The sequence below is a fragment of the Pteropus medius genome, unplaced genomic scaffold (assembly GCF_902729225.1).
Source record: "Pteropus medius unplaced genomic scaffold, Ma_sr-lr_union100, whole genome shotgun sequence".
Taxonomy (NCBI): domain Eukaryota; kingdom Metazoa; phylum Chordata; class Mammalia; order Chiroptera; family Pteropodidae; genus Pteropus; species Pteropus medius.
The window spans coordinates 6593316-6607960 of NW_024340698.1; the positions used below are offsets into that span (position 1 = coordinate 6593316).

General features: G+C 38.8%; 1 protein-coding gene across 1 annotated transcript in view; it reads right to left on the bottom strand.

The window, feature by feature from the left end:
• HPRT1 (hypoxanthine phosphoribosyltransferase 1) overlaps positions 1-8112 on the bottom strand; it is a 34692-nt gene extending 26580 nt beyond the window's left edge. Inside the window, exon 1 of the mRNA XM_039875197.1 lies at positions 7935-8112. Within this exon, the coding sequence (XP_039731131.1) occupies positions 7935-7961 (27 nt within the window). The 5' untranslated portion in view covers positions 7962-8112. The remainder of the gene's footprint in view (positions 1-7934) is intronic.
• Between the last annotated feature and the right edge of the window lie 6533 nt (positions 8113-14645).

Consider the following 14645-nt stretch of genomic DNA (forward strand, 5'->3'; position numbering starts at 1 on the left):
GGTATGGAAGAATATACCAAACAATGGTCAACTATAAGAAGTGGGGACTTGCCACTTTCCACAGTTTAATATTGACTTGGTATTTTTCACTGTCGATCTCACTTTTTTTTTTACTATAGTTGATTTATAATTCCCACTTACCATTATATTTAAAGCTTATTCAAAAAAATAAACCAGAACTATAATATTCTACCTCACATGATATTCAAGACTAAATATCTTCCAAATCACATTCAAGAAGCTGATGACAGGAGCTTTGGCAGTTTTCAAGAAATATTGTTAAATGATAATTAAATCTCAGTGCATCTGTTAATATCTACTGAGCACCTCCTCTTTCAGTCAGTGCTTAAGGACAAGAAGCTTGGCTTTCAATAATTTTTTTAAAAAAATATATATTTAAGATTTATAATATTATTCACAGAAATTATGAAATTATATTCTGAGAAATTTGAGGTTGATGTTGTCTCTCTTTAGTCTCTAAAGCTGTTTTGAGTTCTCCAGACTTTGGGGAATTTTAGGTACTGTCGTGTCAGGCTGGTAGTACCTGCACACCACCTTAGTCAGCACACACGGCCAGGAGGCTGGCGGGGATTCAAGTAGATAAACCAGGACATGCCCATGGGTATGGGCCGGCAGCAGAGCACAGGTGCTCGCTTGGCAGTTGGTCTGAGGGCAGTCAGAAGTCAATATTGATTTTATTTTTAAACAAACCTTTATTACTTTCATAAGCAGAAAAAAATTCTATGGGGAGTGGAGATTATGCCAGATCCTCTAAGACCAAATGCTAATGTATCTGCTAAACATTCACATCATGCTTATTTCAGAACGTTTACTACAAAAATAGTGGAAATGCAGCATTTCTGTCACCTACAAGAGCATTTCAAGAGTACTTTATACCAAGCAAGTACATCTTTTATAAACTTTATAAACTGAAATTTAGTTTAAGTTTTGGGAAAAGAAGAAAGACCTTGCTATATTCTATTAAGATGAGAGAATAAACACTCATGTCAGACTCGTCAGAATATATCTGCTACTACTTGATGTGAATGAAAATGCACCAATTCATAGTGCTGTAAAATCAGGAAGAGCCAGAGCTCCCAAATGGCCTCCCTGAAACCTACTTACCTCTTCCTCCCAGTTACTCACTGCTTCTGCCACAAACACACACCAGGACCCACCCAGGACTCTAAAATATGCAACACTTGTAAAAACTGCTTCTGTGAAAATAGGTCAGTGCCTGGCTACAGGTTTTGAAGATGGCCTAAGAACTTCCAGTCTTGTTTCTCTCAATCAAATCCAATGTGAATTCTGCCCAGAGTCCACCCCAGATATCAGTCTTATACAGACAGATCAGAAGTGATGTACCTCAAAATAGGAATTCTACCTCTGTCAACACACCCAATTAATTTCCAATTCAATTTTTTTATTTTCAATCAATACTATTAGATTCATATATCACATTCAATGCCAAAGGGTTGGTTTATTATGTCAAACATAAAAAATACGTTACTATAACTCTTCCCAAAAGGTAAAAATAAGAATTCATAAAATTTGCATTACTCGAAGCACTTTAGGCATGAATTCACAACTTTGTTATAATTCACTATAAATAAATGGGATATATTTATGGAGGTCCTAATTTAAGAAACATAATTGGCCATGGACAGAGAGTTGTCTGAACTGGGCAATGGGTACATGAGGGTTCATTATACTATTATGTCTACTTGTGGATGTTTCAAATATAAAGTTTAATAAGGATCAACTTATTTAAATGATGACAAGGCGTCTACATCAACTTTTCCAATTTTACATTTTATGAAAAATCCAAATCTTTTAAATTCATAGTTAATGATCAAAGTTAGAATACTAATTTTAAAAGAGTGAGGACCTTATTCAGAATCTGCATTTTTATTACTAATACTCAAATATTTGAGTACTATGGTGTATACACTAGGGAGGATTAGGTAAACATTAACATAGCTACCTTCAAAGAGGTCACAGTGGAGTAAAAGACATGACATGTACATGAATAACCATAAGACAGAGTGTTAAACTGCAAAGAAAAAAAGATACAAGTAAAGTATTATGGGAGTTTAAGAGGGCACTCAAACTCACACAGAGCCTCTTTTGCATCTGGACCAAAGAGAAGAAATAACAAAATAATTCACAAGCCAATAAACAGGAACTTGTTTCAATCATCCCAAACACCAAAAGCTTCATATTAACAAGTCCAATAACCTCAATCTCTACAAAAGCTAGACAGAAGTATATTTGGTGGTCTTTAATTTTATTAGCCTTTATTTGTCTCATCTAATATTGGTAAATATCTGACATTAATTAACTATATCTGATATGGATTAGTTAACAATCAGTGGCTGCTTTCATAGGGACTGCGATATATTCAATTACATCAAAATGCTTTCGGCATCTACCTTGATTAAAGCACTGTATAATAATTTGTAAGGGGATACAAAGATGATTGTAAATTTACAGTCCTCAAAGAGCTTGCAATGTAGTGGAAAGGACACATACATGCATACATTCATACATAGAACTATACAGCACAATAAAGCATATAATTTGTATCCAAATCTAATTTGACAATTCCACAAACTTTTGATTATCAGAAGCGGTTACATATACACTAAAGAAAAACCTGAAACCCAAGGTCACCCAGCACCAGTGACTCCCACCTAAAACAGTACCAAGCTTAAAGTGGTCATTACATTCTGTTGCTTAGGCTGTAAATTGAGGAAAGTAGACTGGCACGTCTCTGATACTGAATTAGCACAGCCTTCTAAGTTGCCTAGCAATATCCAACTTTCTATATGAATATAAGTCACATCTGGTTTATTATTTGTGACTTAGTGTTACAAATGTGGTTATTACTGACACCTTTTAAAAGAACTGTATTACTCTACTTGGGCTGCCATAACGAAATACCATAGACTGGGTAGCTCAAACAACAGTAATTTATTTCTCACAGTTCCAGAGGCTAGGAAGTCCAAGATCAAGGTGCCAGCAAAGTAGATTTCATTCTGAAATCTCTTTGCTTGCTTTTAAGTGTATACCTTCTATCTTCAGGGCTACCTTCTCCTAGCTGAGTGGAGGGTGGGGATGGGGGATGGAGCTCTCTCTTAAGACAAGGGCCCAAACCTCATGACCTTATCTAATCCTAATTACCTCCCAAAGGCCCCATCTCCAAAATATCATCACATTGTGTGTGTGTGCCGGTGGGGGAGGTGTTAGAGATTCAAGATATTTTGTGGGGAGCAAATATTTAGTTTGTAACAAGAACTTAACATAAAACGGCTAGAGAAGATCACAAAGAAGGTCCTGGATGGCTCTGGGGAGGGCCCAACCCTAAAATATTTGGGGAGAGAGCTCTGGAGGTGCCAGAAGTGGTAACAAAAGAAAGTATGGTTTCTCTCTAGATCCATCTTTCCCATTAAGGCCATTTATGGCTGAACTGGAAATCAAAGGATGGGTTATTAATAGCTCTGAGTTACTTACTACTTACCCAGACAGTTCAGAAATGTGACTGCATCTCCTCAGAGCTTTAAAACACAGTTCTCGAATTCTAACCTACCTGTAATATACTTGTTAATGATAAAAATCCATACAGGCACTTTTACTAACATAAAAGATCAGTGAAAAATATAACATTAATATCTACCTTTTGTCTAGACAAAGTCAACAATGGTTCTCGCATGTGAAAATGTGGTTTATACATAAAATTTCTAATTACAAAGATATATTATCTAAAATTAAGGAATTTAACTCGAGTTAAGACAATACTTGCAACATCAATTCATCACCTGTGACCAGGATTGCTTAAATCTCTGTGGTCAAAAAATGACGTTTGTGGGTCCAAACAAGACTACATGGAAGTGAGGAAGTGAGTCTTAAAATGAGCTATGTGAATTAAAAGATGTATAATAATAGATAGAACACATTTTATTTTATTCCTCCTAGTAACCAACAATCTCAAGCTGCTAGAATGGGCAGAAATTGCTAGGTGGCATACCTTTACCTTTTATATTCAGATACTTTAAAATTCTCAAAAAATACCAAAAGCAAATATGCCATCCCCTTAGAATAATCTGTCATAAGTTAGGGTAGCATAAAACCAAAATTATGAATTACTGATATACATATCCCTAAATGTCAAAATAATTTAAGCTAGTAGTATGTCCATCTTCCAAAGTTATATCAGTCTTACAAATAAATGACATATATAGCTTGCTTGCCCTTCCTTCTAAGGGTTAAAGAATTAAAAGGTTTACAACAATGTAAGGATTATAAAAATTAAAATCAGCATTCTTGACTGTTTAACCCAGGGATAATTATTAGCTGTTACTAGGTAAAAGTGGGCCCATAACTACTATATGTGCAAGAACATGAATTTATCCAACACTATGATCTTTCTTTTTATTAGTGTGCACAGTAGACTAACAGGCATGCTCATTCTGAACAACAACAAAAATATGCCCATCAATGTTGAAGACAGTAGTTCCATAGCAATCTGAAGTATCTGAATTCTTATTAGTAGCAAATTATTCAAAATGTTAGTAATCTGGTCTCTACTGGCAGGAAAATATTGACATTAACAATGGTGATCGATAATTCCAGAGCCTATAAATCTTACTGAATCCACACAAAATTACAGAAAGGAAGAAGAGTACATGAGTTCATCTTTAGCATCTCTTTGCATGGGGGAAAATGACATGGCCCAATTACTGCCTAATGAACTACAGAAAACTCTAAGACCCCTCTTATCTACTGATGTTGTTGGTACTGCTGTCAATACCCAGACACAAACAGTGGAAAACAATTAAGACGGATCTATAGTATGTATCGCATTACTCAATTTGCAGAATAAAACCCCCAAACCACTTTTTGGTGGTCACAAAAAATAATTTTGGTCTACAGTGACTAATGTCAGCATGAACTCTGGTGATGAAAATCATAGAGTTGTGGACAAAAAAAAAATGTACTATTTTATCAATTCTGTGAAAATTATTGGCAGGGTAAGATTTAAGTCCAGTTAGTACAGGATTACATTTCTAGCACTACCATTCTGAAATTTAGAAGATAGTAAATCCAAATAATGTATATCTGATGTTTCACATTCATTTGCAAAAATCCAGAAGCGTGTTCTTAGTTCAAGTGTGTCCAAGTTTTACCCTGGTAGTTCAATGACAGCTACAAGCAGCATGGGCTATAACAGGCCTACCTGGGGGCCAATTTCATCTAAGTGATATTGGGCAAGTTACTTCACCAATCTGTACCTCCGAGGTCATACCAGTGTTTATCTACCTCACGGTGTACCTATTATGTAACTTTGGGACAATTAGTCTACAAAATATTTACCTCGATGTCTAAGACATAGTAAGTACTCAATAATTATCAACTGTTGTCACCACTAACTTAAAAGTGGAGATGTTAAGAGCAGACTCTGGGGCCAGGTAACTTAATTTCAAATCCTAACACTGCCTGGTGATCTTGGGCAAGTTACTTATGAACCTCTCTGAACCCTACGATTTTAAAAAAAATATCAAACCAGTTAATATATGTAAAGTTAGAACAGAAACCAGCACATAGTAAGCACTGTTCAAGAGTTTGTTATTGCTAACATGCAATTTTGGGGAAGGAAATAAAAAAAGGAACAGGAGTTTGCAAACCAAAAACACAAAACTAACACCAGCCATCTCTAGCAATAATTCACCCTATGCTAGGGCAGGCATCATACCCGCTAGCTAAAAGCATCTAACTTCCTCAGCATCTGAATAAAAACAACAGCCCCTACCATTTTTGGAGTACCTATTACTAGCATAACAGTTAAATGCATGGGTTCTTGAGAGACCTGAGTTTGAGTATGAGCTCCTAATAACTGTGTGATGTGGGTATGCTATGTTGAGGTTAAATTATTTAACCTCTCTGATGCTTGAAAGACTCCTCCACTGTACAATGGTAATAATCATACTATTGTTAAAGGGTTGTTTTGAGAACTAAATAGGACTATGTAGGTAGACGCAATGATAGTTCTTATTACTATTCTTAGTCAGGGACCACACAAAGGTTGTTTATCCACATAAACCATCTTATAACCCTTTCAATAAAACCATGAGGTAGCTAGCACTTCATTGATACCTAAGGACATCCAGGTGAAGCAGAGTTTGCCACTCCAAAATATGCCTTTTAGGGTATTATTTTAAGCTGGTTATTTTCAAGAAACGAAAGACTCAGAATATGCCTTTTAGGGTATTATTTTAAGCTGGTTATTTTCAAGAAACGAAAGACTCAGAATATGCCTTTTAGGGTATTATTTTAAGCCGGTTATTTCCAAGAAACGAAAAACCTTTGACCATCCCCCAACTGTCTAAGACAATTTAGATAGAGGACCTGTTCCAGGAAAAGAGCTAGCATCATAGATAACTATAGTTTAATATGAACTAAGTGTGATAGGGAGGAAGCTGTCAAGGCCCCTTTGATCAGTGCTGTGTCCCACTGTTAAAGACGGCCCAGCAAATGTTTATCTACCAAAACATTTGCTTTTCCATCTCCCTGTGATTTGCCTTCCTACCCTCTTAAGTCCCAAACCACAACTCCTCTTTCTCCTTAGCTCAAGATGACACACAAGCCACAACTGCCTGTCCTCATATTCCTATTCTTATGGAAACCCCTTAAGTACATACATAATAAATTTGGTCATTTTCTCCTGTAAATCTGTTTCATGTTACTTTAATTAGTCCAGCCAGAAGAACTCAGAAAGATAGAAGAAAAAGTATTTATCCTCCCTCCCTGTAACACTTAAGCCCAGAAAAGTGAAGTTGCCCGAGGCCACACCACAGGATTCCAGGCCAGACTCTATTTAGAACACTGCTCTTTAAGTCACAATGCCTAATAAATAGAATCCTTTCTTTTGGGGAGCTCATGTGGTTAATTATTTATTCGTTCAACAAACCATTATTGTGAATTTCTTTACATGCCAGAAACTACTATGAGGTGGGGTTACAGTGGTGATCCCTGCCCTTATAAAGTTTATATTTTAGTAGTAGACAATCAACAGGTAATAAGGTAACTGCTAAAATAATAATAATGACGGCAATGTTTCAGGCTAAGGCATTTAACTGTTGGGAGGGAGTTGGCTACTTCAGCAAGCATGATCAGAAAGGTGAGGAGGAAGGGAGAGCAACTTAGCTTGTTCCACAACCAAAAAGGACCAATGAGGTTGCAGACAGGATATGAGAGGCTGGTTAGAGTATGAATGTCCTTGAAGGTAAGGATCAGATTCGCATTTTTTGTCCCCTGCAGCATCAAACAGCAAGAGATGTGGATTCAAGCGCATCTAAATTCGAGGCCTGCTATTTTGGGGCCAGAAAAATCAGCTAATCTCATTTTGGTATTTCTTTCGCATGTAAAAAGATAGGTATGATTACCGCTACCACGGCTGCGTTGCGGAGTCAATGAGGAACAAATATTCATCATATTTGTAGAGCTAGATGAAAATGCCAGTCCCCACGTGCCCTCCTTTGTCGTTTCCGTGCCCGGACCTTCTACAGAGGTGCCCAGAGGCCCTACCACCATCCCCAAAATGTACCGAGAAGGGCCTCTCCCTCACCTCGCCAGATCATTCCCAAATTGGCCCACGGCCGCTCCCCACAGTGCGCTCGCAAGCGGCACACAAGTCGACCAACACGCCATTTCTCCCCGTTCCTCTCACACGCTTTCCCAGGGTTCTCCAGAAGAGGCACCCACTCCCGCCTCGCCATTCCGTCCCCCCGCCGCCCTGATGTGACGTAAAGCCGAACCCCGGGAACTGTGGCCGCCACCAGCCCTGGCGATTTCCCGGGCCACGCCTGGCCCGAGCCCGCATTGCGGGTGCCGTGCCTCGCGGGCCGGCCGCTGTCGCCCCGGGCCAAGTTGCTCACCACGACGCTGGGGCTGCGAGTCGCCATAACGGAACTGGCAGGCACGAGGGCTGAGGGCAGTCTGAAGAGGAAGAAGCCGGCGCGAGGCCGAGGCGCGGCAGGAGGTGGCGCCGCGCGGGAAAGCCTGGAGGTTCGTGGTGCGCTCTCTTCACGGTAAACGCCGGTGCTCGGAGCTGAGAAACAGGCTCCGCCCCCCGGCGCCCCGCCCCGCCCTGAGGCTCCGCCTACACGGTTGGGGGCCTCCGCCAGAGTTTCCACGTTCACGAGGCGGCCGTGGGAATTTTCTTGCGGAAGAAGCTAAGAAGACTCCCGTGCAACTTCTTTCCCTCAGTTTCTCATCGGGAGGGCTCCCAAATCCCAAACCTACCGCTGCCTGCGTTTCTTCCTAGTGGCCCTAAACTGGGTGCCAGCTCTTTAGGGTCCAGTCCCCACGTAGATCTACTCGCCGGCGTCCCCTTCCCAAGACCGTGGACTGCACTGCGGCTTCCATTTTCCTGACATGTGGCCCAATTCTAACAAAAATCTTTAACTGGTTGGCAGAGTTGAAACCTAGAGCCCTAGAGTCCACCAGACCAGAGTACAAATCGGAGGGGAACTCTAAACTGCTCTGTAACTTTATGCAGACTTTCTAAGCCTCTATTTTCGTCTCAGTAAAATGAAGGTATTAATGGGATCCTGGTTAGGATTAAAGGACATAATATATGTATATGTGTGTGCATATGTATATATTGTTGAACAAAATTCAACTGAGCACATTTGAAGATCTAATTGGCTTTATTATGCAATTCATGAATTGGGACTGATCCTACTAGCAACTAGAAGGGCACTCCAATGAGTTGTGTAAAATGGAAGGATTTTATAGGCTGAAAGAGGGTGAGGCTACGAAGTTAGGAGTGGATTATTTCAGGTAACGTCACCGTCACTTAGAGGAAGGCAGTGGGTCTAATCGGGCAGTTTACCTCCCTAGTGATCAGGAATTTCCAGACTGATTGGTTTAAAGTTTCATTCTTGGTAGAGGCTGAAACCGCAATTGGGTTAATTATTCAGTTTTGGTTTGATGGTGTGGCTTAGCAAAAGTGACTCCATTTTGGCTTGTTGTTTACAATATATATGGTACAGCACTTTTTAAAAACAATTTATATGATACAACATTAGGACAGTGCACAATCAGTAAATCACTATTACTGATCTTTATTTTTGCCTCCCAAATTCCCTACATGGAACCAGAAAAAAATCTCCTACTCTCAAATAGGTCAGGTAAGCAAATAACAGTTGTTCCATTGCTAATGTACTCATCTGTATAGCTCCAGCACCTACCACAGTGCCTAGCACATAGCTGGTGGTCTCCATGAAAGCCATTGAGGAATATGGGATGGTAGAAGATTTGTGAAATTGAGCAAGTCATCAAACTTCTCTGAACCTCAGTTTCTTCTAAAAAATGAGAATAATAATTCTTGCTGTGAAGGGTTAGTATGAGAATGGTAAAAATTTTATGTAAAGCACCTGGCATAGTACTTTGCCACATATTAGGTGCTCAATAAATAGTAGTAACCAATTTTAGCATGTATGAATGTGTGAACTCCATACTTCCTTAATTTCTCTGCCTTCCCTATCTATCGTGGAGAGGCAACAGACTATAATGGAAGAGGTACATGTGGGCTTTAGGCTGAGATCTGAGTTCAGATTCCGGATTCACCACTAACTGGTGTTATGGCCTTGGGCAGGATCCTTGACATCTGTGTGCCTCAGTTTCCTCACATGTCAAATGAGGATAATATCTCCACCACAGATGAGGTTAAACAAAATAATGCAAAAGTGCCTAGCACAGTGCTTGTTTCTATAAATGATAATACCAATGTTATGTGTTCCATAATTTGACTTAAACAATTCTTCACACTATTTAGCCTTCTGGACTCTAAGAGCTCTTATCCATCCTCCTGTTGATGGACATGTGGGCAGTTTCCAGGTTTGGGTTATTACAAATAGTGCTGCTATGAACACGTTTTACATATCTTTTGATGAATATATGAATGCATTTCTATTTGGGTAGAGACTTTGAAGTTCATATCGGCATATTTTTATGACTTATTCTTTGAACACGCATGTGTTCCACTGGGAAATTAATTCAGAGAACTTCCAGTTATACATTCGGCCTGTGATACATGCAAACTCAGCAACCCATATTTGTTTCTAAATTAGGTACCCAACACTTCAGAACCCTTCCAGCTTCCTTCTGGCTTGAAGTTTCTTTTTCCAACCCCTGTGGTACCACACACTTCTGTATTTTAACAGAGATTTGAAATAAACAGTAATAGCTCAGTAATTGTAAAGACAAAGAATCAGTGCTATTATTTCAATCTTGTCATTCTGTGTGACAACTTGGAGCTTTTATTTGTATTTAAAATTTAAAACAACAAAAGGAGTGCAACCTGCAAGGCATAGTAATTCTGTTTGGTAAGTGAAAATCTGGTTCGTATATGAAATATTTTACTAAATATATTTAAAATGGAAATGTATTATTTTAAAGCTTTGTTTTAAAGTTAAAGATGAAATAAATAAAATAGTTTATTACTAAATGTTACAGAAAAAATTTGTCATTTAGACAAAATAATTTTGTCATTTAATTTGGACATTTTTTGTTAAAAAATAATCTACTCTGGGTGTCAAATATGATAGGTATGCCATTGTTCTTTACTGCATTTAGGAAGAAATAAGGAAAGCAAGAGTACGACCCAAAATTCCCTTCTCATTCCTGTCTTTCCAGAAACAATTTTGTAGTTTACTTGTTTGGACGCAAAAGGACTTATTTGTGCACCACAATCAATTCTGAGTATATTTCTTCTCCACGTGTTTATTCATTTATAAGAACCTTGTTTTTACCCTGGTGCTGTGCTCCACCAAAACTTGTATTTGTATAGAAAATATTATCACTGCAAAAAACACTTATCCTAAATGCTGAATTGAATTTATAGTAGCTTTCTCAATAAAGTCAGATGTTTCACTTTCATCAGAATAAATTTCCATAACCTTTACATTGATTCCATGAAGTGGATTAAAAGTTGAACCAGTATTGGAAGTAACTAATGTGATGGTTAATTTTATGTCAGCTTGGTTGGGCCACAGTGCCCAGATATTTGATCAAACATCATTCAGATTGTTTCTCTGAAGGTGTTTTTTTGGAGATTAACATTTATATCAGTAGACCTTGAGTAAAGCAGATCACCTGCCTAATCTGGGTGAGCCTCATCCAATCATTTGAAGGCTTGAGTAGAACAAACGCCAACCTCCCCTGGAGCAAGAAGGCATTCTAAAGGAATTCTGCCAGCAGATTGCCTTTGGACTGGAACTGCAACTCTCCCAGAGTCTCCAGCCAGCCAGCCAGCCAGCCTACCCCATCAAATTTTGGACTCGCTAAGCCTCCACAATTGCATGAGCCAATTCCTTAAAATAAATTTCTCTCTCTCTCCGCCCCACCCACAATGTTAGTTCTGTTTCTCAGAAGAACCCTGACTAATACAAATGATTTTCTATTTTAAGCATCTAATGACATCAATATAAAACTGGCATCATTGAACAGTGTTTGTGAACTTCTGCTAATATAGCTACTTATTAAAAGCTATCGCTTCACTTGTGTACAAAGAAACTTGAAATCAAAAATGAGCAAGAAAAGTCCCTCAGAGCAATGTATATATACCCTCTTTGCAGCTGCACCTTGTTAAATTATCATCTTTGGGTACAATCTTCGTAAAATAAATACAAATCTTTGAGGTAGATGCTGATGCTGTCTCCGCAGATTCATGTCTTCTGGTTTTTGTGTGGTCAGTGATATCGATGTCCTCACGTGTGTGGATAATAAATGTCATCAAATGTTTCGTTCACGTTACACATTCATGACCAATTTTCTTGAGTGACAAATTCGGCATTTATTTTTTTCATTAATTTTGCACTTTAATTTTTGAATTCACATGCTGAAAGGATGGATTGCAAATTAAAAAAATAAAGGATTGTAGATTTGCACCATATAATGAATGGCATAACCACTGTACCAAGAGCATTCAGACTACTTGCTGTGTGTTCTATGGCAGGACTCCTCAGCCTCTATTTCCTGAATATATTTTATGTACATGTAAATTTACGTAGTTTCCTACATCCACTGGCATAGTGACGGATGGCCTGGCACCTTCATGTATCTTGCAAGCTTTGGCATAGGCATACCCTGCTAGCATATCCAGTGTCCAGCAAGAAACAGGATGATGAATAGTCTTCCCCTCCCCCCGCCCTGGACAAGAATGAGTCAGTAGTCTCTAATTCCTAGCTTCTGAGTATTCTTGCTTTATCGGTGAACGCCCAGCATGCTGTCCTTGAGAGGGATGTGTTAGTTACATAGTAGTGGAAAAGATTAGGAAAAGGGAGAAGGGTTATCAATGGTTGTTGGTTAGGTTTAACTCTGTGCTAAAGTGAGAACTTGGTTTTCTGTATATGCATCTCACAAACTAGTAGATGTGACCAAGGCAGAAACCGGGATTAAAGAGTGGTGGTTTACAGATACAGAGGACAATCTGGTGATAGCCAGAGGGGAGGGGAATTGGGAGGCTGGGTGAAAAGGTGAAGGAATGAAGAAGTACAAATTAGTAGTTACAAAATAGTCATGGGAACGGAGAGTACAGCATAGGGAATATAGTCAATATTATTGTAATGGCTGTGTGTAGTGCCAGGTGGGTGCTAGAGTAATCAGGGGGATCACTTCATAAACTATATGTCTAACCAATGTACTATATACCTAAAACTAATACGAAATATTTTTTTTTTTTAAGTGGTGGTTTAACAGATCCATCCTGGTTTATTTCGGTTCAACTGTTAATACTTATGCTTCATGGGAGAATGAAAAATCTGGGACAAATGCTATACTGGAGAGGATGCTGGGATAACAGGCATAAATTGGGACTGTCCTGGGCCAACTGGAATGTATAGTTCCCTTACAATGCTATAGGGCTGGGGTGGGGAATGTTTTCAATGCTGCTGATGGCTGCTCTTAAAATGCAGTATCCTAATCTCTGGCCACAATTGTCTTCCTCTCCAGTTCTCTTTGACCAAACCCTGCCTAGCCTAATTGTGCTTCAGACTCATGGGAGACCTCTAAATCTCCAGTCTATATCACCCTGCTCCTGGCTTCTCTTATTTCCCTTATTTCCCAGTTCAGTTTGGATCCTACCAGAACCACGCTCTCACCAGCTGCCGGACGTCCTTTGTACTCTTCTAATCCTGCTCTGCCAAGATGGCAAAGCCACAGTCTGGTTCATGCCCATGGCTTGTTTTGTCTTATCCCTACTAGGCTGCAGAGTGCTGCTAGAGAAAAGTCCCACTGCTATGGAGATTGGTTCCTCTGTAAACTCATGGTCTCAAACCTCAACGGGGCCCTAAAAACACCTCTACAATTCTTTACAAGTCCTTGGTCAATTTTCCGTCTTATTTCCCTCAGTTAACATTTTGAACATTTGTCCTCATTAATACTTATCATCCTCACTCTAGAAAGATAGACTCACTAACTTATGAAGAGGTGGAAGGAATCAGGCATAAATCACATCATTTTCTTTCTATTCACATCTATACTGCATCTTCCCCTCTTTCCTCCGGGCCTAGAGGTGAGGAGTCCCTCCATACTTCCTCTATCCATTGTGTCACTCTCATTTCCTCCTCAACAAACTCATTTCAGTCTGTCTTCTGCACCCACTATTGTACCGAAACATCTTTGACAAAGAACACCATTGACTGCTATCTTGCCAAATCCAATAGACATGATTTGGGGCCTTACATTACTGTCCTTTCTATTGCATCTGGTACTATTTATCACTTTGTTCTTTAATCTATTTCTTTGACTTCCGAGACACCACCCTCCTGATTCTCCTACTTCCCTATTTCTTCTTGCTTTCTAGTACTTTTCAGAATACCTTTTCCCAGTGTTAAAATTCAATATAACCACACCTGGTATGATGATAGCAATCAAGAAATTAACACTGATGTAACGGTATTAACTAATCTGGAACCCTTATTTAAATTTCACCAAATGTCTCATTAATGTTCTTTTCCTGGATCAGGATCCGATCAAGGAGTATATGTTGCATTTCCTTACATCTCCTTCATTTTGGAAGTTCTTTAGTCTTTGTCTGTCGTGACTTTGACATTTTTGAAGGGCACTAGCCAGTTATTCTGTAGAATTTCCCTGAATTTGGGGTTGACTGAGATTATGACATCATTAAATTTTAAGCGTTCCATTTAGGATCAGAAATACAACAGTAAGTGATGGTGTGTCCTTCACAGGGCTTCAAAGGAGGCACATGCTATTGATTAGTCTCATTATTGATGTTAATTTGGATTACTTAGTTAAGGCAGAGTCTGCCAGGTTTCTTCACTATAAAGAAATAATTTTTCCCTTTGTAATTTAATAAGGATTATGAGGAATGATACTTCGAGACTATGTAAATATTCTGTTCCTCATCAACCTCTCACCCACTAATTTTAGCATCCATTGATGATTCTCGATGAAATAACTTTTACTGAGACATTTGTCTAATGCTGATTTTCCATTAACATCATTCCTTCTTAATTTATTAGTTGGCATGTTACTGTAATGAAGAGCTTTCCCTTCTAGCCATTATTTATTAAATTATTCACATCATCATGGAGTCAGAGATTACAATTTTATCCTATAGG